This window comes from Leptosomus discolor, chromosome 9, assembly GCF_034619465.1.
Source record: "Leptosomus discolor isolate bLepDis1 chromosome 9, bLepDis1.hap2, whole genome shotgun sequence".
Taxonomy (NCBI): Eukaryota; Metazoa; Chordata; class Aves; order Leptosomiformes; family Leptosomidae; genus Leptosomus; species Leptosomus discolor.
This window is the reverse complement of record NC_141399.1, coordinates 45,968,243-45,990,703: the sequence shown is the minus strand read 5'-3', so window position 1 is coordinate 45,990,703 and position 22,461 is coordinate 45,968,243. Positions and strand designations below refer to the sequence as shown.

The window sequence follows — 22,461 nt, the reverse complement described above, 5'->3', positions numbered from 1 at the left end:
AATTCAGTTATCTACTCAAAATAGATTAAGTAACAAAAGAGCTCTTCTACTTCTGTGTTTTTTACAAGTTCACTTGTTATTTCCAAATGTTATGTAACTTACTCCAATTCATCCTCCAAGCCTTTTTTTTTTTTTTAAACCATAGTTCACTTTGGCCAGTCACTTTGTATTGCTGATTGGTCACTGAAATCGTTAGATAGTTTGATTTTCCCCAAACAGATAACAGCCATTTGGAAAGCAAGCAGCCTATTCATGAATATTAAGAGGAACAACAAAACAAACCAATATTCATGGCACCTGGAGGATGTGCAAGTGTTGCTTTTCCTGTGGAGGTTCGTAGTCAGTGAACTTGTATTCTCCAGGAAATAAAAGCGAGCCTACTCTGGTGCTTTCAGAGTTAGTGTTTGCTTTTTAGGACTGTGAAGAGGCTGATACTGCACTACATAGTGGCACAGAAGAGTAGTATGTGTGTACTGCAGACTGCTTGGCAATCCATATTCGGGTCCTCCACGTGACTGTCATGTTATTTAAATAATTAAGATGACAAACCACTGAATAATCATCAGAAAGATTTGGGCTAGGTTAGAATTATTAAAAATCAGCACACACACGTGACATTGGCCCAGGCTTATTGAGTCAGGCGGCTCATCTCTTTTGGGGTAGGCATGTTAAACTGCGGCGTTGTCTGTGCACACAACAGGTCCAACACGTACAACAGCAAAACAAGAGTTTTTGTCCTGTTTTGTAGGTACGCATCAAAAGCCAGAGATCTGGCTGGGGTTGGAATTAACAGGGAAGTTGAAATTGCTTCTTTCATTTTTTTGATTCAGTACTGCCATAGGAGCAAGGGAATGTGTATATGAGGCCTGTTGAATAAATTATCTTTTTTCAGTAAAATCTTCTGTCTCCCAACCTATTCAGTCTTTGAGTTTTGGCAGGTTTTTTTCCTAAAAATCATATCAGAAATTTTTTTTTACTATACAAACATCAATACAATGGTTTGTTTTCAGCCAGGCTGGAGTCTGTGCCTAAACAGTACCACTACAGAGGAGGAAATATATGTCTGAAAATTCACATTTTCCAACATCTTGATTCACTTTTGATTTCTCCTTGTATTTCCATACATTTTGAAGCCCACCGAAATCAGTACAAATTTTCCCTTTGACTCCAGATGAGGCCTTCAGGGCCATTCCCTTAATAACCTGTTGTGTGAATTCTGTGAAGCGGTCCCAGTTCCCCAGTACACGCACATCACAGCTCGCAGGGTAGCGCTCTCAGTTTGCACAGATCTCGCATCATTTTTGCCTTGCTAGAATGAGTGTGTTTGCAGCACACCAACACGGTCTGTGCTGACTGCTGAGCCCTCCTGTTCTTTTAAGAAACTGTAATCAGTCATGTGGATTACTACATGTTCATGGTGTAGCCATAAGCACCTTTACGGGTAGCTGTTTTCTTCACAACAATCAGAGCTGACATCAAATGTTTACATAAGGATGAAACTAGCATCTCTCTGGTATCTGCCAAAATTAGCAATTTGCTCATGGCAGATGGCTCCAGATTAATCTGGTTCACAGATGGCACTACAAATGCAATTCCTCAATAATGAGAATAAAAAGAAAAGGGATCTCAGTATTTGTGACTGTGATTCAGTTTGTTTCGACGGTCCAAAGGCCTTCTGAATCAGTGAGATCTCAACAGATACCTATCCATATGTCTTCCAAAAGAAGGAGCTTTATGGAAATAAACCCTGGAAGAATATGGTTGTGAAAAGGAAACTATAGAGTATAAAAGGCAAGTTTTCAGTCTTAATTGCTAATCCTCAGATACGTGCTGGTGGAAGGTTGCTGCACTTGATAGTAATAGCAGACATAAAGTTTGACCTCAAAAACCCTCTTTCAGATGAGCTGATGACTGAAAATCTGCCTTGCTCTTTGTGAGAATATCATAGATCAACAGCCTAGAGACAATCTTTTGTGAACCAGAAATTATGTGTTGCATTAAACCATTTTGGTTTTGCCCAGATCCAGTATCTTTCTTTACAGAATGTGATTTAGCTTAATTTTCCCACTCACATAGCGTTCTTTGTCCCGTATGCAAAGTCCAGTGCAAAGTTTTATCTGTTGCCACCAATGGCCCTTGATTTCTGCAGCCTTGCTGATACTAAGTGTATCTCATTGCTAGCATTGTCAGCCCTGCGCTATCACGGACAGGACTTTTTAAGTCAAGGGAAGCAGATCAGTTGTCAGATATCTCATGACATAAAAGCTAGATTCTGCAGGCAATTTGGAAGAGTTTTAGAAGCAGCTGGTGTTCCTCATGCCCTGGCTGAAGTGGTTACTGAGGATCTGTCTTACCTGCAGGCAAAGTGCGCAGAGGTACCCTGCAGCAGGACCAGAGGATCTGGGGTTTGTAGCTGTGAGAAGTGCCATCCTGTTTCCTTCAGTAAAAGGCCTCCTGTTTCCTTCTGAGGTGAAGGAGAGACTTGTAGACTTCCAAGCTAAAATTGCTGAGCCTTGCAGCACTAGCTGCTCACCTATAAGCTGAGGACAGATGTGGGGAAATTGCTCACGTAGACGCTGAACAAAGTAGTCTTGCTTACACGGTAATATAGTCCGGGTGCATGCACTGTCTTCTTCTGGAACATCATGGACAAGGCCAGTGCCAGCAAGTGTGAAGCGTTACAAAGGTGTGAAGTGCGACAAAGTGATCAAAGCAAGCCCAAAGTGCAAGCAGGTCTGCGTAGCCTTTCTGCAGCGTTAACCATGACTTACCAGCAGTAGTTGTGTTCTTCTTGAGTTTAAAAATTTAAGCTAATTCAGGAAGGTGTTGCTCAAACCTGGGCATCTGTATCAAGGAAGTCCATAGGCGTGACCTATTCTCATTGAGTGGTTGCTATTGAGCTCTGTAACAGAGAGGGTACCAGGCTGATTGGTGTGACTCAGTAGAGATCCTGTGCCCTTTGGTGTGCCTCAAACCAGCCATTTCCATGTTAATATGAGAGGTCCAAAATGAAAAGGCAAGCTGAACCTGGTTCGATAGACATTGAGCAAGAGCAGGTTCTGAAGAATAGAAGCAGTTGAGAAAAACTGGCCACAAGTTCTCAGTATGAAAATAATTTGAAAGGCACAATAAGGAAGAAGGATGGTGTCTGAAAACAGAAAACTAGCTGTTACTGCTCCAAAGCTTAATGGCTTTGCTATCATCCAAGCTTTTCATTATTTTTATTGATGCAGTAATAATTCACAGCTATAGTTAACATGCCTTTGACATTGGCGGCTGCCTTCGAAATGAATTCCATCTAATTAAACTAAACAACACAGTTGATTTCAAAGACCACTTCAGTTAATGATTACGTTTAACCGGGAATTTCTTTCCTCCTTTCTCCACTGCCTTCCTCCCCAAATAATCTTAAATCTATGAGAAGGAGGTGGGAAGCAAAACGAAGAGCTCTGGTCACATAGACCTAACAAGTAGCACCGGGGCTAGGGCTCGCAGGCTGCAGTGCCAGCTACCAGACAGCTGACAGTGGCAAATAAGTCACTGACTCCTTCCTCCTGGGCCAACATAAAGTCTGTTATTAGTTCCTAGGAGAGCTGGTGGGGTCAGGCCAAGAACTGCATCACAGCATGCACAAACATGTCGTGCTTGTAATTTAACATATAGACAGGCGGAGAAGTCGGGAACGCACTGTTATACGAGATGCTTCCTAGGAAATTATTAATTTGTGGGAGTGATCTTGGCGCTTGCCTGCGTTTGGCACACTGTACAGCGTATTTTCAGTCAGGAGTGATGGGTGCATGGGATTCGGCTGGATGGACGGACTGTAACAAACTATCTGTAGGGGAAAAAAAAAAAATCCTGTTTGTGTTCCTACACGAGTAAAATTTTGGTCTTTCTATAGATCTGTTGATTAAGGTGTTAAGTTTCAAAAAAACCCCCATTTTTCATTACCTACCCAGCATCCATGAGTGTGCCTCGTTTACTTACCACCCCTCGCTCCTAAGCCCTAATTACAGCATTAGCTGCTGCCTTACGTGAGCCCCCACGACATCACACAACAAGTGTTTTTGCCTCTGGTCCGTGTGCCTTCTGAAACCCAGAAGGGCTTTTGCCAGGGCTGTTTAGATTCACTGACAGAAATATGCAGGAAAGTCTGGCTGGTGCAGTAGTTGCAACACATTTTTCCAAGGGAAGCTTGTCTGGGGAAATTGAACGTAGCAAATTACAGGCTCCTCCGAAACAAAGCTCTGGGATCTACAAGGAACTGCAGGATGGTTTAGGAGGAAACCCCTAGTCCTTATCTGGCTGTTAAATAGAGCTGTGCCTGGGTTTGCAAAGTAGAACAGCACCTTTATGGCTTGTTTGTCCCTGGGGTGGGCAGTCTTTTGGTGGCAAGAAGGGGTCGGGGGTGAAGAATCAAAAAGGCATGGACTGAGAACAATATTCTCCCCGCTCATCTCCGCATTGTCACAGCAAGGGAACGCTGTAATCCAAGGTCTGTGCTCTGTCATTGCCTTGGGAGAACATGTTGGAAAATCGCTCAAGCCTGGAAGAGGCTCAGGATCACATGCATCGTTGGTACTTAATTCACAGCAGTGTGAGAGGGCTCGTGTGCTCCACTTAAATGCTCTTCAGGCAGACAGATGATGAGTTAGAGCCAGTCTCTGAAGCATGAGGGGCATATCATTACCTAGATGTTTTGAACTACTTAGCATTAGAAATAATGAAGGAAGTCGCTGCATAAGCAGTAATAAAGGAAGATGACAACCACACAGATTTTATCCTCATCTGAGACCCTGCCACCTGTCTAGATTGTCATTTCTTTGCTATTGCAAACTCTAGGATCTTTTCAGAAGTCACACTGTCTTCTTGGTTAGTGTAACAATGCCAAAAGCACAGCTTAATAGTCAAAAGGGGCAGAAACGCAGCCTCCTGGTTTGTGAACATCAAGATGCGTTTTGTGCAACATCAGGCAGCGCTGGACTGGCACCAGATGCAGCCGCTCGCTTCTCTCTGTGATGTTTTCTTATGATTGAATATGATTCTTGCAAATTTTCTTTTTTAAAGGAATATGATTGAATAGGAACACAACCCCACCTCTCCCAAGCAAAAGCCCTCCCTTTTCAAGCCCTGTTAGCAACATATTACCTCACCTAAACTTAATGAAACATCTCTCATCGGCACACAGTAATAAATTACAGGAAATAGTGACATTTTATGTACAAGGATGACATAAAAGGCTATAGATAGCATGATTATTAGCCTGTATTAGCACATCTTGTTCTTGTTACCACTAAGAATAGAAAATAAAGAGACCAGATAAAATTAATTAAAAAGCTGGACAACATTTTCCTCCAGAATAAATCCTGGAAAATATTAGAAAAAGAGTAGCTATAATAAAAGAAAGATTACCTTGAAGACAGAGCCTGCAAATTTCCAGCTAACCATGGACTGGCTTTGTTTCAGCATGTTGGGGATCAGGGGAAAGCTTATCCATAAAGTGAAAAAATATCTGAGGTGCAGTGACTTTCCAGGGCCTTTAGTGCAGTTAAGAAATTTACAGGACTGGATTAAGTAAGCTCTTTAACAAAATTAATTTCCAAATTTAGAAACAACATTGAAAGTTGTTAGGGTTTAGTCTTATTTTTACCGCAAAGAGCTGCTCCTATCACAGACTAACTCTTAAAATGGTAATGAGGAAAGGTGAAAAAAATGAACAAACAAGATTTTATATTTCCAAATAGGGAAAAAACCCAGCTTCAGGCATATATGAACTAGTCTGCCTATCCAAACTTCAGGAGACAATTCAGTTTACTCTCATGTCAGCAATACTAGACTTAAACCTGAGTTGGTATCAGAGGGTCTCAGGAAGCAGCTCTAGCAAGCAGCCAGGGAATCTCTGCATTTTGGCAACACTTTAGTAGACCCATAACATGCTGTGAGCCAGGCTCTGATCTCCCTTATGCCACTTTTTTCTCTAACAGCTTCATTTATGTCTGGATTTGTAACAGTCCCAAACTTTTGTCCCTTGCTTGTTTTAACTGGTCAAGTGTCATTACTCAGCTAGCCCTAGGCTAGGTAAGCGTATGATAAAACCAAGATTCGTTTGGTAGTTGGTTATATCATAATGTGACATAACATGTAAGTTGTGACTACAATGAACTTCTCAACCATTCTTACACACATGAGAAGTCGTAACCAGGAGAGGGTGCAATTGCTCATGGCACAACACTGGTCTTATTTCTCTAAACAACGGTAGGCACTCGCTAGCCCCTCTTCCCGCTGGATTCAGTAGTGCTTAGCTGGAGCAAGACACAGGAATTCAGGGCAAAGCAGACCTGAAGACTGCACATCATTTAAATGCAAGAGGTTCAAACACAAGCTAAGTCTTTAACAGCGTCCTTCTGCGAGTTGGAGATAAACTCCACACTGACTGCACTCTTACGTCATTTCGTCATCAAGTGCCTCATCTTATTTCCTTCACCTGCATCAGAAAGGGAGAGTGGCTTAGAGGAGAGAGTGCTCTGTCTGGAATAAGTTGCCATAGGCCATTTAAATGCATATTTGCAAAATCCTTTCCTTCTGAAGGCTTCTCTCTGGATTCCTCTTTTTTTAATCCCCAACAAAATAGAAGTTGTTATGTCGCATCAACCACAAATGGTGACATCTTCTGACAATCTTTCTGTCTGTGCTGCATTTCCTAAACACATGGCTGAGCACAACAAGCTCTGATGCAGTTCTGCCACTGTCAAATGCACTAAGTTTCAGTTTAGCTCTGAAAACTAATCCCGTGGGTCTACCTCCATTTTTAAACACATGGATAAGAAACCAAATTAAAGCTTGAAGAATCTAGCAGGTATATCTGTATTTTGCTTTTCTTTATGGCAGAGAAAAAAGTTTGGTTATACAGGTATCACAAATGTAATTTTTCACATCATTTCAGTAGTAATGCATTATATCATGCTATTTTTTATTCAGAGATACCTATTTCAGTGTTAATATGTACCATCTGGTAACCTTGTATCAGCATTTGGCTTGCTACAAGGCACTAAAAGGCACTAATTTTCTGTGTTTTGCAGTATCAGCTGAGTGGCAGAGACTTTATTTGGCTTTACAGGCATGTAAGTTTGAGCAGATTTTAGACAAGAAGCAGCCTTTTTTTCAGCTGGGTATTCTGGGACAGCTGTATTGAAGCCACTTGAATACTTCAATAACAGCAGAGCTTGCCCAAAAGTGCATCTATAACCATGTGTGCTTTATGCCAGAGTTACAAACTTGTTCATAACCAGTACAAAAGCCCTGAAAGTACATTACTTTGTTACCAGTTTGTGGTGTTCATTAAACAAATTACATCATTTCAGTCAATCAGTTGCCCTTTAGAGAAAAGCCAACCTCCCTATTAATATAGATACTGTCATCACTCGGATACAACTTGTCTCTCAAGGCATCTCTGATTAAGATACTCAGTTACTGAGACCTGCACCACTGCATCACCTAAAATGAATGCTTAAATTTATAGAAGTGTGTAACATTTTTCCAGAGTCCCACATCAGGAAACAAATGCCCGTGGGGTTCTGTCAATGAAAGAATTTGTTTATAGGTTTAGGCAAGGAGCAGGATTCAATTGGTCATGCCAGTCACAATATGTATTTTTTTCCAAGACCCTTTTGCGGGTAACATGGCTGATCTGCAGTCTAGCAACACTGACTCCATCTCTCATGCTCTATTTATAGAGCTGCAGCGAGAACTACCACAGGACTGCGATTCTGAACAAAAAAATCAGTCGCTGCTAAATCTCCTTCTGACTGCTGAGCCTCACACCAAATTGATGTAGTAGAAAAATCTTCTTTCTAGATTGACAGAAATTGGCTGTGCCTGTTACCATGCTTGCGGATGACATATGCACTTACCCCATAGGGCTGCACGCAGAAAAACAAACTAGAAATGGGAAATCTTTGCTCAATACGTTACCCAAGCTTCCATTTCTGTAAGTGTAACCTTTGAAGTTTTCCAGTAAGGTTGCATGAGTTTGTTTTGTTCAGTAAAACATTATTTTGGCAATTAGAAAAACTTCTATAACATGTAGTTCTATCAAAAAGTTACACAAGCTGAAAATAAAGCAGATTAATATGTTTACAGTTTATCGTCATTATACTTACAATTTATTATAGTGGTCCAGGTGAAGTGCTAGTTTATGGAATGGAGATGGCTTGAAAAATGTAATTCCACCTGTAACAGGCAAAAGTATTGTTAGGTATTTTCAAGCAGAAGTGCCAGGCAGCATGCATGTTTAGACTGCCTCTGACCCAAGAAGCTTAGAATTAGAGATTAACAAAACTAAGAAAGTAAAGGATTTTGTGGTTAGGCTTTGCTTTACTTTCTAGGTATTCTCTTTTCAGTTCAGGTGTGAAGCACTGAAGGGTTATCTGGGGAGACTGCAGCTGTGAGAACCAGTAAAGGTGAACACGGAGGAGAGACCTGGACGTGAAGGGAGACTAGCATCTGGTAGGGTTACCAGACCATAATCAGGAGGGCTGTCAATATAGAGGGGCAGAAAAGCATAAGACACAGAAGTAGAAACAGAAAATCACCCCCAAATTAGACAGAGCCAGACTCTTTCCTCAGAGTTCAAGGTTTTGCACTTGCCTGGCAAGTTCATTTGCTGCAGAACAGTGGTTTTTTCACCTAGTTGTCCTTTTTTGTATGCAGATAGATGACAGATGCTGTAGAAACATTATAGCTTGCTTTGAAATCTTCCAGTGTTTAAACTTGGCTATTAGCTTCCATGGTCCGTAAAAAGCAAGAGGTGCATTCATATTAGTCTTTTCGTTTGGTTGAGGAGCATGCTTTTGAGCTCTATCTCCTTAACCTCCCCGTTTACTGCACTTTGGTTCACATAGCTGAGCCATCTCAGAGCACTTGAGCTGGATTGGTTTTACACAACACTAAACCAGAGGACACGCTGCAGGGGCACTCCAATACCAGACTAGGTTAAGTCCAAAGTGAAACTCCTAAAAGACCCACAACAAGGTCATTTGGCTTCAATGCCAAATGTTTATTTTTTGCTCTGTAGTTCTACTCTTCTTACGCCGTACTAGTTACTAACATAAGCAGAGATCCCTGAGATTCCTGCTGTTCCTATCCAGAGCTTCTTTCCAGCAATGCACTATTTACTGGAAAACTTGTTTTTCTGTTCAGAGGAGAGCTTAGCTATACTGAACAGTGCTTTTATGTGAGCTAATCCTCCATTTTCTTCTCCCCTAATGAACTAAGCTTGTTTCTCCCCCCGCCTCCCGCCCCATTTTTAAATAAAGGAGATTTTTCACTCACTGCAGTAGCATTCAGAGAAGCTGCGGTGCAGAAGTAAGCAGCGTACCTTTATGAGCATCAAGTCCAGAGATGGTAACAAGCATTCAGTCACTTGTTGTTAATGGTAGCATTAATTTCTTAAGCAACCATTACCCAGATGAAATACGGACAAGGCACATGCTTCTATGCAGGTAGTGACAATAAGGTTCTGGAGGACTCAGCTTAACAGCTTGTGTCAGGTGATGAGGTTAATGGAAAAGAATTTGTTATTCAGGTCACTTAATGAAAATAACCTTGGAAGGGCTTAGCAGAGCCCTTGGGATGGAATAATTTATTCCTCTTCTGCTTCCATCACTATAAGTTAACCCAAGACATAGAAGCAGCTGATCTAAACATGAACTCAACCTGTCAGAGTAGCGCAGGAGGAACATCAGCAATTACAATGCGTTGTTGTAATCTCTGCTGCCCCTCCGGTGATAATATGTAGAATACAGCCTTCAGCGCACAGGCTTGCTTTGCATAGCTCCATCTTTAAAACAAGACAGTTTGTTAAGATGCAGGTTATCAAAACTGTGTGCAAGAAGACAACAAAAATATTCACCACAAGGCATACAATTTTTAGCCAATGCACGGTCTTTGGATCAGCCAGGCGTAGAAAATAGAGGCCGCAGCAGCCGTCGTTCACGCTATTCCTGTTCTGAGTTCTGGTGGCTTGTTTTGCTGCTCAGCTATGATGAGAAATAAGCTTCAGCTCCTGCGATTTGAGGCCTTACACTGATGTGCTCCTAGACCCCAGGAAGCCTCTATGTCTGCACCACCGTTTTGCATCTTATCCCTTAATTAAAAGTCCTGCACGCTGCCCAGGAAAACAGATCTTCTACACAGCAGCTGCCTGAGACCTAACAAAAGTAGTGCTCCATTTTTGGGTTGAGGGCTTGTGATCTGAGCCAGAATAAGAGATAGGAGATCACTTAACAGATGCCTTGATTTGATCCCAAACCTTGGGACAACCGTTTTGAGAGCCCTAGACCCAGATTTAGAAAGCCTCAGGAGCAGAGAGAAGCAGACAAGATTAGCACTATCCCCACCTGTAACGTTACTACCTTGTCTGCAAGTATCCATTTCATATTCTGAGCAACATGAATACCCCATCTGCGTGAAGCTGAAAATCCTTTTCACAGCCCTGGGTACAATAACTTCCATATAGGAAAACAAGATTAAACCTGACAGTAATAGGAGTGATAGAGGGGAAAAGCGTTCTTCCTTTGAGGCAGAGGCTGTGAATACAGCAGCCAGTGACTGACTGAGAAAGGAGAAGAAAGATAAATGCAATTATTCAAGCATCAAGGCTTAAAAAAATTCTTCTAAGAAGGAGGAAAGAGAAAAAACCCGCACCTTTCTCTTGACATTTAACAAACTACCTAAACGAGCTAAGCAAAGGAGAGGAAAGTCGAAGACCTTACAAAGAGAGCTGCTTTCAGCTGTTTGTTACCAGATAACTCAAAAGACATTTACCCAACCTTGCTAAGAGACACCAAGCCCTCCATAACCCACAGCAAATCCTCACTACCATTCTCTCTTCCTCATGAGCCATATTTATAGGCTCCCACCTGGCTGCCTCTGTAGGGACCAGCCTTGTTAGCAAAGTCTCTTTACATCTGTATGTCTGTAGGCTGCCAGCGATTTAACTCCTTATGTGCCACACCCAGGGTAGCAGACTTGTTCCCAAAAATACCTCTAGCCACCCAGTGAGCCCTGCTCTGGTAAGTGACTCTGCATCTCAGTGTGGTGCCCACCTTTGGGAGAGTGATGTGTATCTGAATAAGAGGCTCTGTCCTGCTGTCACAGATGGGTTACGTGGAGGTTTGTCAATTAACCACAGCCCGGGAGTCCTTAGCTCTTTAGTGCTATAGAGGCACTTAACTCCCAGGGAACTCAGATTCAGTGGATAGAGGTTCACTGTCTCATAACCAGTCTTAGGTTTATCCTACAGAAGGGTTTTTAACTGGTTACTTCATGCTACTTTATTGCTGCTTTACTTTTGGATTTTTACAGACTGAGTAATGTTTCCTGTCATTAGGACTCTGACAATAGTTTCTCTGAAACGCCTTTGACATTTGCGGGGGGAAACAGGCCTCCTGTTCACCAAAACCAGCAATCACCCCTTGAGCAGCAGGATGCCAACTGGCGGGGCAAGAGTGGTGGGCACACGAAGTACAGTATGCTTGAGTAATGATTAACACACAACAAAGAGAGCTGCCTGTGCTGCAAATGGAAACACACTGCGTGCTTGGGACGTAAGAGCATTTTGGTCTAATTTTGCACTCTGCATATAGTAATAAGACACAACAGGGTGTGCATTAAGCTCATCTTTTGAGAAGTGCAACAGTAGCTGAATAATGCACATCCTGGAGTGTCTTATTTGTAGTGGACTATGGCTCATTAATTTTACATTTAATTTTTTTCAAACCCATTAAAAAAAACCCAAATCTATTCTGAGGGCAGTTATGTAATGTATCCTTCCACTGAAAAGTATTTTCAAATAAAAACAGTAGGGAAAAGGTGAGGAAGAGCTTTGCTCAACTGCAGACCAGTATTTGGTTTGGTTTGTGTAGGGCCTGCTACGAGCCAGTTCTTGGCCTGCTAATGCAGATGTATCATGCAAATAATGATGGCTATGGCATCTGTTCAGTGTTCACTCTTTTCTAGACGTTCCTTTCTTCTTGTGTAGTTACCTTTGTCTTCCTTTTTTCCTACAAAAGTTCACCTTTTGGTATATGAACGAATACTCATGTCAGAACAGGTTCACATATAAAGTGTTCAGTGAACTGGGCATGTGACTGACTTTTACACCAGACTGGGAACTGAATGGTCACAGGTTCCTGCTCAGGCAGCAGACAGGTATGATTTGGGGGAAGATGGTTTTGCTGGAATAGCAGTGTGTGCATGTCTGGATAAAAAAAGAACAGGGGGTGTCATAAAAACTCTTGTTTTGTTATGGCATCACTTCAAAAGTATGAAGGAGGGACATCTGATTTCTGCTGTTCCACATGAAGTATGACAATGGTTTATCCCTTTATATAGGTTCCAACCTTGATGATGGACACCCAGTTTTCAGAATTCACTCCAGATATCACCCCAATAATGCTGGCGGCTCACACCAACAACTATGAAATCATCAAACTGCTTGTCCAAAGACGGGTAACAATTCCACGCCCACACCAGATCAGATGCAACTGTGTGGAATGTGTCTCCAGTTCGGAGGTGGACAGCCTGAGGCATTCCAGGTCAAGGCTGAACATCTACAAAGCCTTAGCCAGCCCTTCGTTGATTGCCTTATCAAGTGAGGACCCCATCTTGACAGCCTTCCGACTGGGCTGGGAGCTGAAGGAGCTCAGCAAAGTGGAAAATGAGTTCAAGGCTGAATATGAAGAGCTTTCACAGCAGTGCAAGCGTTTTGCTAAGGACCTTTTGGATCAAGCACGGAGTTCGCGAGAATTGGAGATCATTCTCAATCACAGAGATGATCAAAGCGAAGAGCTGGATCCCCAAAAATGTCATGATTTGGCAAAGCTAAAGGTAGCAATAAAGTATCACCAGAAAGAGGTAAGAATCATCTAAATGTGAAGGTCTGTGAAGGCTTCGTGTATTGGGTAAAATGGTTCACTCCTCTAGTCTCGATGGGTTTGTTCAGGGTTGCTAACTGAGAGCCAGCAGGGGTGAGTTTGGATTGAGTGGTGAACCACGTGCAAATGGGTTAGTGACAAACCAGGAGGTTCAGTGCACCTCGGTGACAGTGTGAATCTGATGACAGTTGAGGGCAACAGGACTGGGACTTGCTGCAGTGGGTTATGGCTTCTACGGCACCGACACTTTCTGTTTCAGAGGTACTTGAATGCCATTTCGTTGTAACCCAAAGCCCCTGCAAAGAACAGCCTTTAGAGATTTCGAAGTCTGTTAGCTCTGAAAGCTTTTCCCAGTAGCTGCTTTTACACAAGAACGAAAAGCTGAAAGGGGTTGCCTGGTTTATGAAGGTCTTGACTGCAGGAAATGATATAATATATGATTCCCTTCCTCCAGCCACCAAACGTTCCTAGTGCCCATTCAACACTAACTCATAAGGGCCAGAGAAAAAGCAGCAGCAAAGAGAGCAGGAGAGATCAAGAGCACTCTGATTGTCCCAGGTCTCCATCTTACCAGCAATTTTGTTGGGTGAAAATGCTCATGTGACGCTACGAAGTGGATCACGTCAAGCAAATACTTCTTCATACCTGAGACACCTCAGGTTGATTCTTGCTCCTTGTTTTAAGAGTGGTTTTTTTATCTTTTATCTTTATCAGTGTTTTAAGAACTGAGAAGTAATTCCCAGAAATCCAAACTCCTGCCCATAGCACCAGAAAGGAAAGACATACTTCAGCCAAAGGGCACAGAGCCTTTCAGAAGCCCAGAGGTTTATAAGTTGGTTCAGTAAAGGCTGTGAACCCAAGGAGAATGCTGACAACAGTCTCATTAGTTGGCTCTGGGTTTTCTTTCTCTTCCCAAACCTGGACAGAATTTGGTGGATGATACGTTACTGTTGGCCAGTGATGTTCCAGGTTATCTGAAGGAGGAATTTAGTTTGCTTGATGGAGAAACTGAATTGCAATGTCTGTTACATTCTTCTGTGTCCAGAGGGTGACAAGAGTGGCAGAAAAGCCTGCCACGTTACTCTTTTCACTGTCTTCCCCACGTTTGATGCGTTGTTTTATGCGTTGGCCCAGATGAGGACAGCCTGATACAACACATTCCACCTCCCTTAACGGCTGCTCATGTCAGCCGAGGCACAATAGTCAAGAAGTGAAAGATGCAGGTTCTCCTTTCTTCCCTTTGGTCTGCTAGGCCTCCTGAGTACCAGGCCCTTGATGCAACAAGCTGGAGCCAAAGCCTCAAGCTTTCTGGGATGAGGCACGTGGTCACCGACCACTCTTACTGGGCTACTCCAGTGAAGTGTCAGCAAGGCTCACTGGCTTCACGTCAGGTTGTTTTTTACTCTAGGTGACAGGGTTAGGTAACACCGTAAGTGCTTTAGGGACACGAACAAGTAGTGAAGAATTGGTCTGTAGGAGAGTAATGCAGTATATCAGGTCAAATGTTCCTTGGATCTAAGAAGGGTGAGGTGCCTTCAGCACCCAGGATACCACTGGCACTGCTGTGTGTAAATCACTGCTGATTTCCGTGTCTTGTCACAGTTCAGGCTCACTGTTGACATCCGAGTGTAAATCTGTGGCTACCCTTATCTTGTGTTCACATTAAGAAACTGCAAGTCTGAAGGAGTTCACTGTATTTTAAATGTGGTGCTGAACAGTCCTGAAGCTCTTGTATTTTAAAGTAACAAATTTTTAATCTTTGCTTGCTTGCTTGACAGTTTTTGTCTTTTTTTTTAGGCATATTTGACTGAATTCCAAGCATATGGACGAATTCCATGTTTTGTGACATATTCATGACAGTTCCAGCATATAAATGATAGCAAATATATTCTATGTTGACAGCTAAAATCAGTGCTGTTTCCAGGTAGAATACTGGTGGGCCGGGACAGAATGAATGAGTTTGGGAAACCAGCAGTACTGAACCCCCTCATCCTACCAGGTTATTCACCAATACCTGATGCATCCTGCAGGATGGTGTTTGTATGCAGCAAACTACTGCAGTGGTTTTCCTACCATGATAATTAGTCCAATACAAAACACCAAGCAAGATACAAATGTCATTGGCAGCTTCTGAAAAAAAAATGAGTAGGAACATTTGTCAGGGAGACACTGAGAAATGCCTTTTAATCATGACTGAAGAGTATCAGACTGAGAGGATTTTTGTGAGGACAGGAAAGAAAATAGAAACAAATTTGGTTTCGTGAAAGACAGTTCTGCAGAGAGAAACAGCAGAGTTTTAAAAAGTAGATCATCTTGTTCTGCTGAAGCTTTTTATGTCTTAACGTTAAATGGGATTGGGTTGGATGGAAAAGCTTTTTTATATCTTAACGTTGACAAAGTTACAAGTCAAATCTCTAGTAGCCTAAGATGAAAATCCAGGGTGGACCGTAGTTATTCTTTGGGGTTGTAAATTGTTACTGCAGTTGTTAGTTCTTTATATTGAGCATGAAGAAATGTGTAATCTCACCTTGATTTTAGACTAATTGCTAGACAGATTTCCTGCAGCTTTTTTTCTTTTTGAGCAAAATAAACCTCAAAATATGAAATTATTCCATTTCAGCTTAATCGGGCAGATAAATTCAACAAAATTCTTGTTGCTAAGAAGTTGTTAGGAGGGAATTGGTCAAGAGATCATTGCCTTTGGGTGGAGGGGCAGTACTGTGTGTTTTGGGTAGGGAGTAGATCTTAGTTACTTTTTCTTTGTACCAGTGTAAGTGATCTGAGAATTCAAGAGTACTCTTCATCAGGCATATTATTCAGTGTCCTTCTCTCCAAGGCCTTCCAGATGAACCTGTTGTGCCTTCCCCCTCCCCCCGACTGTGCTCCCATACTGAAGAGTAGGTGCTGGTATGTTCAAGGTACAGAAAAGTCACAGCGTTCGAATTTCTAGTGCAGGTTGACGGTCTCCAGCAGTGAGCTGGAAAAAATCCCAGTGGGAAAAGCTAGGCATCTATGGGCAGTTCTTGCTCCAAACTGGGCCCTTGGAGGAAAGGTTTTGTAGCTAGTTAGGCTGCTAAATCTGCAGGTAAGTAGGCAATAAGTTTTTAAACAGTGTGATCTGGTTAAGTGCCTAAATAGAGATTGGACGCTTATGTTGCTGAGGCATTTTGAAATTCAGCTGCTGAGTTAGCTGCATCTTTTGGCACCTAGCTACTGGAGAAGAATCTGATCTCGTATGTTAAGTTTTAGCAAACAGTCAGCAATCAGCCCTGCCATGGACACAAATCCCTGTTCCCTGCGTTGAATCCAGTAAACATGCTCATAGTATACACAGTTTCATCTTCTGATCTGGCCTGAGCGCCTCAGTCTTCACAGTGAGCAACCTGGACGAGGGCTGGGTTAGTGAGAGGAACCACGCCAGTTCAGTCCTACCTCCAGAGGATTACCAGCCTCGTCACAAAGGCTCCACCTCAGTCTGTATCCCCAGGTAAATCCCACTGCCAGTGTGTTTCTGCCTCATGACACAGATACGGGTTTCGTCTTTACAAGGATAGAAAATTTTCCCATTCTTTTTTTTCTCCACAAAAAAGCCTGGGAGGTACAAGTTTTGATTACTCCCAAACATTACATGTGTTAAGTATTTTATAAACTGAAAAATGTGTCGCCCATGAGGAAGAAGACTTTTTTCCTTTGGAGGAGGGCCAAAACAATAGAGAAGAAATTCCTTGCTTTTCATGTTTGTTTTTAATAAGCCTGTGTATCCTAGAAGGTAAATTACTGTTTACACAGAAGGAAGAATTTCAGTTACACAGGAAAGATTAAAATGTGCCCTACGGTAGCTTTATGGTATATTTTATGGTTGTAAATGTTAAAACCGTGCTGTGCAATGTTCACAAGCTCCCTCTCCATCTCATCTTAAGTGTAGAATGGTTGTGTCCTCAGCTTCCAATTACAAAAGGGCCCTGATCATTTAATTAGAAGATAGGAAGGACTTAATAGTTGTGATTGCTATTTGCATGGCAGTCACAAAATATTAGGAAAAAATGAGGACAGCTCTAGTACACTGACAAACATGACGGGTTGGATCCAGCACAGGCACGTCAGTTCTGTCAGTCCACTTTTGAAGGAAACGATTTTCATAGGATCACAGCAATTTGTGGTCTAAGAGACAAGTAGGCTTTTCATGAGTGCTCTGCAGTGTATGGCATTTGTCTTCATATTATTACTTTTCAAATTCTTTTATTCGTAACTAATTTTGGAAGAAGAAAGGTGCTGAAGACTTAATATGAAAAGGCACAGTTCAGCTGTTGCGAATCAGTCTTCACTATGCTGTTCTGGCACCAAATTAGCTCTGCATTTGTTAATTTGTTTGCATTTCTAAGAAAAAAATGGGGAAAAGTTATCTCTTAGGATCTTACCAGTCACGTAAAGCACGGTTGTATGTACACTGTACCATTGCTTCTTTGGAGAATCAGAGCGTAGACATAATGCAAATACAATTTTTCTGTTGTTTAAGGTTTTTTTACATGGCCAAATTAATGTAAAGCAACCACGGTATAGCAGTGAATCTGGTTTAAAGGGCAGATTTCTCCTTGTGTACAACATTCCGCTGAGCCATAAGAACAGCGATGTGCATTCAGCCTATTCCTGCTTTCCTGCTCCATCACAGGTCATTCACACCTTCAAAATGAAGTGAAACATCACAGTAGTGGATTTTTAGTGCTTTGCACTTTTCTGGTACTGGTAGTTGCAAGTGGCTGTGCAGGTTTACCTTGTATGTCTGTAAGAAAAGCACATAATGCGAGACACTCAGAAAAAAAATATTATTTTACCTAGGACTATATTGCTTAGCACTTTCACTAAATGAGATCAAAGGAGCACATGAAATTCCCTCTCAGAAACCTTAACGTTGGTCTCTCTTAGTCACTGTACTCTAATCAATGACAGGAAAGGAGAGAAGTAGAATTGTTTGCTTGTCTAATTTAAAAACAGTGCTCTTTGCTGTTTTCTCTTCAGGATGAAGCTTCAAAAGTTTTAGTTCTTTTTTTTTCCAAGACATTTGCATAGACAAGTACCTCCTGAGATACAGCACTGGAGTGAATGAATAATCATTCCTGCCATGACACGCATTTTTCAGCTGTGTCTTGACTCTTGTCAGCTGTGTGGCTGCGGTTAGAAGCACAGCATCATTCTCCAGGGAGTATGCATAAACCTGGCAAATTTCTAAGGGCACTTCAGTTAGTGTAAAAAAAAAAAGCGCTTTTAAAAATACCAGAGATGCATGAAAAATGAAGGGCAAGGTCTGTGAAAATCAAAGCTCGTCTACTGCACCTTGTTTACCTGTTTTGAAAGCCATTCAGGTATCTTGATGGATAGCCACAGATCTTTGCTCGCAGGCAGTGCTCAGTTATTCTCCTGTGGTTTTGTCTGTTTTCTCGCCACGCTGCCTGGAGGTATAATGATACTGGGCTGAATATTTGTATTGTGCTCTTTAAAGCACAATAAAAAGCTTGCTTTTCAGTGAGCCTGCACAGCTCAGAAGATCAATAAACAGGCTTTTACTTTCAGGTTTCTAGAATGAAATCATACCATGTCATGAAAAGATCTTTATTAGGACGAGATGGGGGAAGAAGCAGAGCTGCTCCTTGTGGAAGCTTTTTTACTTTCTAGTGACCTGGAACATCCATATCCCTTAGGATATCAGATGATGAGGATGGTGTGGTTCTGCTGTTTCCAGATTTATCCTACACCAGAAACCTGAATGTAAGTTTAGGGATTTCTAAAGCACCGAGTGTCCAAATGTCACCTTTAATCTTCCAAGAGCATTAATTAATTCATTATTGCATGCAGCAAAGTGACCATCTGATGTGTGAACAGTGACCTACACTAAATGAAGCTGTTTTTTCTCAAACTCAACCCCAGCGGGCAGATGACCACGTTACAAAATCTTCCATGCATGTGGTACTAACTGAGCTGTTATCAACAGTCTCTGCAGCAGGAGCTTGGGGTGGCAGGTGGGGAGACTTACGTGCATTTGCACCCTTAAAACAGTCTTTCCCGCTGATCGCTGGTGGGGCAGCAGGGTGAGTGGTGCGTAGCTTGGAGCCCCTACTCAATGGGTTTGTGCAGTTGCCAGACCTATTTGTTCAGTTTGGGAAATTGGCATGGAAATTTAACCCGTACAGCTGCATTGTGTTACAAAAATTTGGACAAGTGGCATTGAAGTGTAACTTCTCTCCAAACTTGAAGGAAGAAGAAGAAATATTCAGAGAACTGATGGTTCATCAGTTTGACAAAGTAGACTCGAATGTTTATTTGAGGAAGCAGTGTTATTTGGTATATTATTCACGTAACACCAAAATGTTCTAACTCGATGAAGGTTAGACACATATTGCAGCTGTCACAGAACAGAACTGCAGAAGACTATCTTTTGACAGTAAAATCATCTCTGACTAATCTGTGAAAAAATTTGGAAACACAACGTTAAGACCAGTATGCCTGACCAACCTGATAGCTTCTATGGTGGCATGACTGCCTGGGTGGACGAGGGGAAAGCAGTGGATGTGGTCTGCCTCGACTTTAGCAAAGCTTTTGACACTGTCTCCCACCACATCCTCATAGGTGAGCTTAGGAGGTGTGGGGTAGACGAGTGGACAGTGAGGTGGATTGACAACAGGCTGAAGGACAGAGCTCAGAGGGTTGTGATCAGTGGTGCTGAGTCTAGTTGGAGGCCTGTGGCTAGTGGTGTTCCCCAGGGGTCAGTACTGGGTCTGGTCCTGTTCAACATATTCATCAACGACCTGGATGAAGGGACAGAGTGCACCCTCAGCAAGTTTGCTGACGATACTAAACTGGGAGGAGTGGCTGACACACAGGAGGCTGTGCTGCCATTCAGCGAGACCTGGACAGGCTGGAGAGCTGGGCAGAGAGGAACCTCATGGGGTTCAATAAGGGCAAGTGTAGGGTCCTGCCCCTAGGGAGGAATAGCCCCATGCACCAGTACAGGCTGGGGGTCAACCTGCTGGAGAGCAGCTCTGAGGAGAGGAACCTGGGAGTTGTGGTGCATAAAGGGATGACCATGAGCCAGCAATGTGCCCTTGCGGCCAAGAAGGCCAATGGTATCCTGGGGTGCATTGAGAAGACCAGCAGGTCGAAGGATGTTCTCCTCCCCCCTCTACTCTGCCCTGGTGAGGCCACACCTGGAGTGCTGTGTCCTGTTCTGGGCCCCCCAGTTCAAGAGGACAGGGAACTACTAGAGAGAGTTCAGCAGAGGGCTGCTAAGATGATGAGGGGACTGGAGCATCTCTCCTACGAGGAAAGGCTGAGGGACCTGGGGCTCTTCAGCCTGGAGAAGACTGAGAGGGGACCTTATCATTGCTTATAAATATCTAAAGGGTGGGTGTCAAGGGGATGGGGCCAGGCTCTTTTCAGTGGTGCCCAGTGACAGGACAAGGGGCAATGGGCACAAACTGGAGCACGGGAAGTTCTGCCTCAACGTGAGGAAAAACTTGTTTACATTAAGGGTGGCAGAGCCCTGGAACAGGCTGCCCAGGGAGGGTGTGGAGTCTCCTTCCCTGGAGATATTCAAAACTTACCTGGATGCAGACCTGGGCAACCTGCTGTAGGTGAACCTGCTCTAGCAGGGGGTTGGACTAGATGATCTCCAGAGGTCCCTTCCAACCCCCGCCATTCTGCGATTCTGTCGGTCAAGGACAAGGACTCTGCTTGTGTTAATGTAACATGGAGCTGCCAGGAAATGATCAGGTCATTCTTTAAGTAATTTTTGGTGCCTCGTGCCTGTGACTTAAATGATCTCTTGGACAAAGGCAGGAAATATGTTGAAAGCTAAAGGGATTGCCACTGTTTTAAGAACATTCAAGAATGATTTAGTGAGTTTGTCAGTTCCCTTAACTTCGTGTATCCCATCAGTCTTCTTGTCAGCAAGAGAAGAGGCTTGGGAAGCCAAAGGCAAAGTACAGGACATGATTGATTGGCTTTCTATAGACAACAGAAACTGGAATGGGGAAGCGATGCCTTGTATAGCGTATAAGCCAAGTGTTCAGTCTTACAGCGTCTGAAGGTCTAAAGTGCCTTTCAGAATCAGCTTTACATCAGTAGTGAAGAGTATATCATGTTGCTTCATACTTCGCTCTGAACGATACCCTGAAAGAATAAACTCTGTGGAAAAAATATTGCTACGGATTCCCCCTTTTGGATATAGAAGTGGTCATTGTTATTTGTCTGATTTCTGTGAATTTCAGCATCACTTTTGTTGCTTAGTGAAGAGTGTTGTGAAATTATAGAAAAAGAACTGAGATTCCACTCCCCTTACACCTCTTATGTATACATCAGATCCATCATCATCCAGACAAGCCATTCAGGTGTCTCATGATTGAGAACACAGTTACCTCATCGTTCTTCACTCCAAGAAAAGTGAGATGGATAGATGGGTTAATCATAACCCCCCCCCCAGCTGAGATCTTGTGTAGAATGGCATTTAAAAGCTGTGACTGCAGTTTTTGTGTTCTTATTCTTTGTCTACAAACCCCAGCTGGCTGAGTAAACATCCTTCAGCAAAGCATGTGTCCTCCTCACCCTACAATGGTGATATTACTCAGAAGCAGAGGCAGCCTTTAGAGGTTCCCAAGAATGTGAGGAGTGTTTATAGTATGCTGGTCTGTTCTTTCCTGGATATTGGAGTAAATTTATTCAGGAGAAGATAAGGAAGAAAGAAGAAAAGAAACCAAAGTTAATATTTTCAGCATAGGTATTTCTCAGGTCAGAAAGGAAGCAAATGAAAAATATTTTTAGAACTTTTTATTGACACTAATGTATTTTAAAATACTTGTGAATGACTTTTAAAATTCTCATGCTTGCTTTACTTATCACTTATTTAATGTAAATGTTAGAAATCCACTAGGGAGAATAAACCCAGCCTTTTACTTAAAAGTCAATACCTTCTCCACTTAAGCTAAAGCCTGTGAGAGCTCCTGGTATTCATTTGCAAGATCTGTAACTCTTGAAGTGCTGCCTGCAAGAGGATAGAGGAAACTCTGCAAGATTTGTCTCTAAACAGTTTGTAGCCTGAGTGTTTTTTCTGTGCTTCTGTAGGATGTGTCCCATTTTCCCTGTTCAGCTCTTGGAAACCAGTTAGTGTGTTGTGAATTGACTGACTCTCTGTCAGGTATATCACTCGTATTCAGCACTCGCTTGTACTGCAGCACTCTGCCTTTGGAAACGCAGTCTGTGCCAACTTAATCCTTGTAACAGAACTGTATCCTGGAATAGTTGCTGAAATACATCCTACAGGAATTTATTTATCAGCTGTAGACTGCTGTCTTGCTAAAATAAATGCTGAGAAGTTTTGCTTATGTCTGGACTCTTGCTCAGGGTCTGACCCAGACGAACTGTGTTCATTTGCCAACAGAGGATGGCCTCCAGAGGCACAGTTCAGCAGCTTGCCTTTATTCAATGCAGAATTTATGCCTGCACTTAAATCCTGCTGACACAGGCCATAAATACAAAC

General features: G+C 42.6%; 1 protein-coding gene across 1 annotated transcript in view; it reads left to right on the top strand.

Annotated features, from left to right (window-relative positions):
* TRPC5 (transient receptor potential cation channel subfamily C member 5) overlaps nucleotides 1–22,461 on the top strand; it is a 65,431-nt gene that overhangs the window by 4,275 nt on the left and 38,695 nt on the right. The window contains exon 2 of the mRNA XM_086469691.1: nucleotides 12,394–12,915. Coding sequence (XP_086325817.1) covers nucleotides 12,394–12,915 — 522 coding nt within the window. The remainder of the gene's footprint in view (nucleotides 1–12,393; nucleotides 12,916–22,461) is intronic.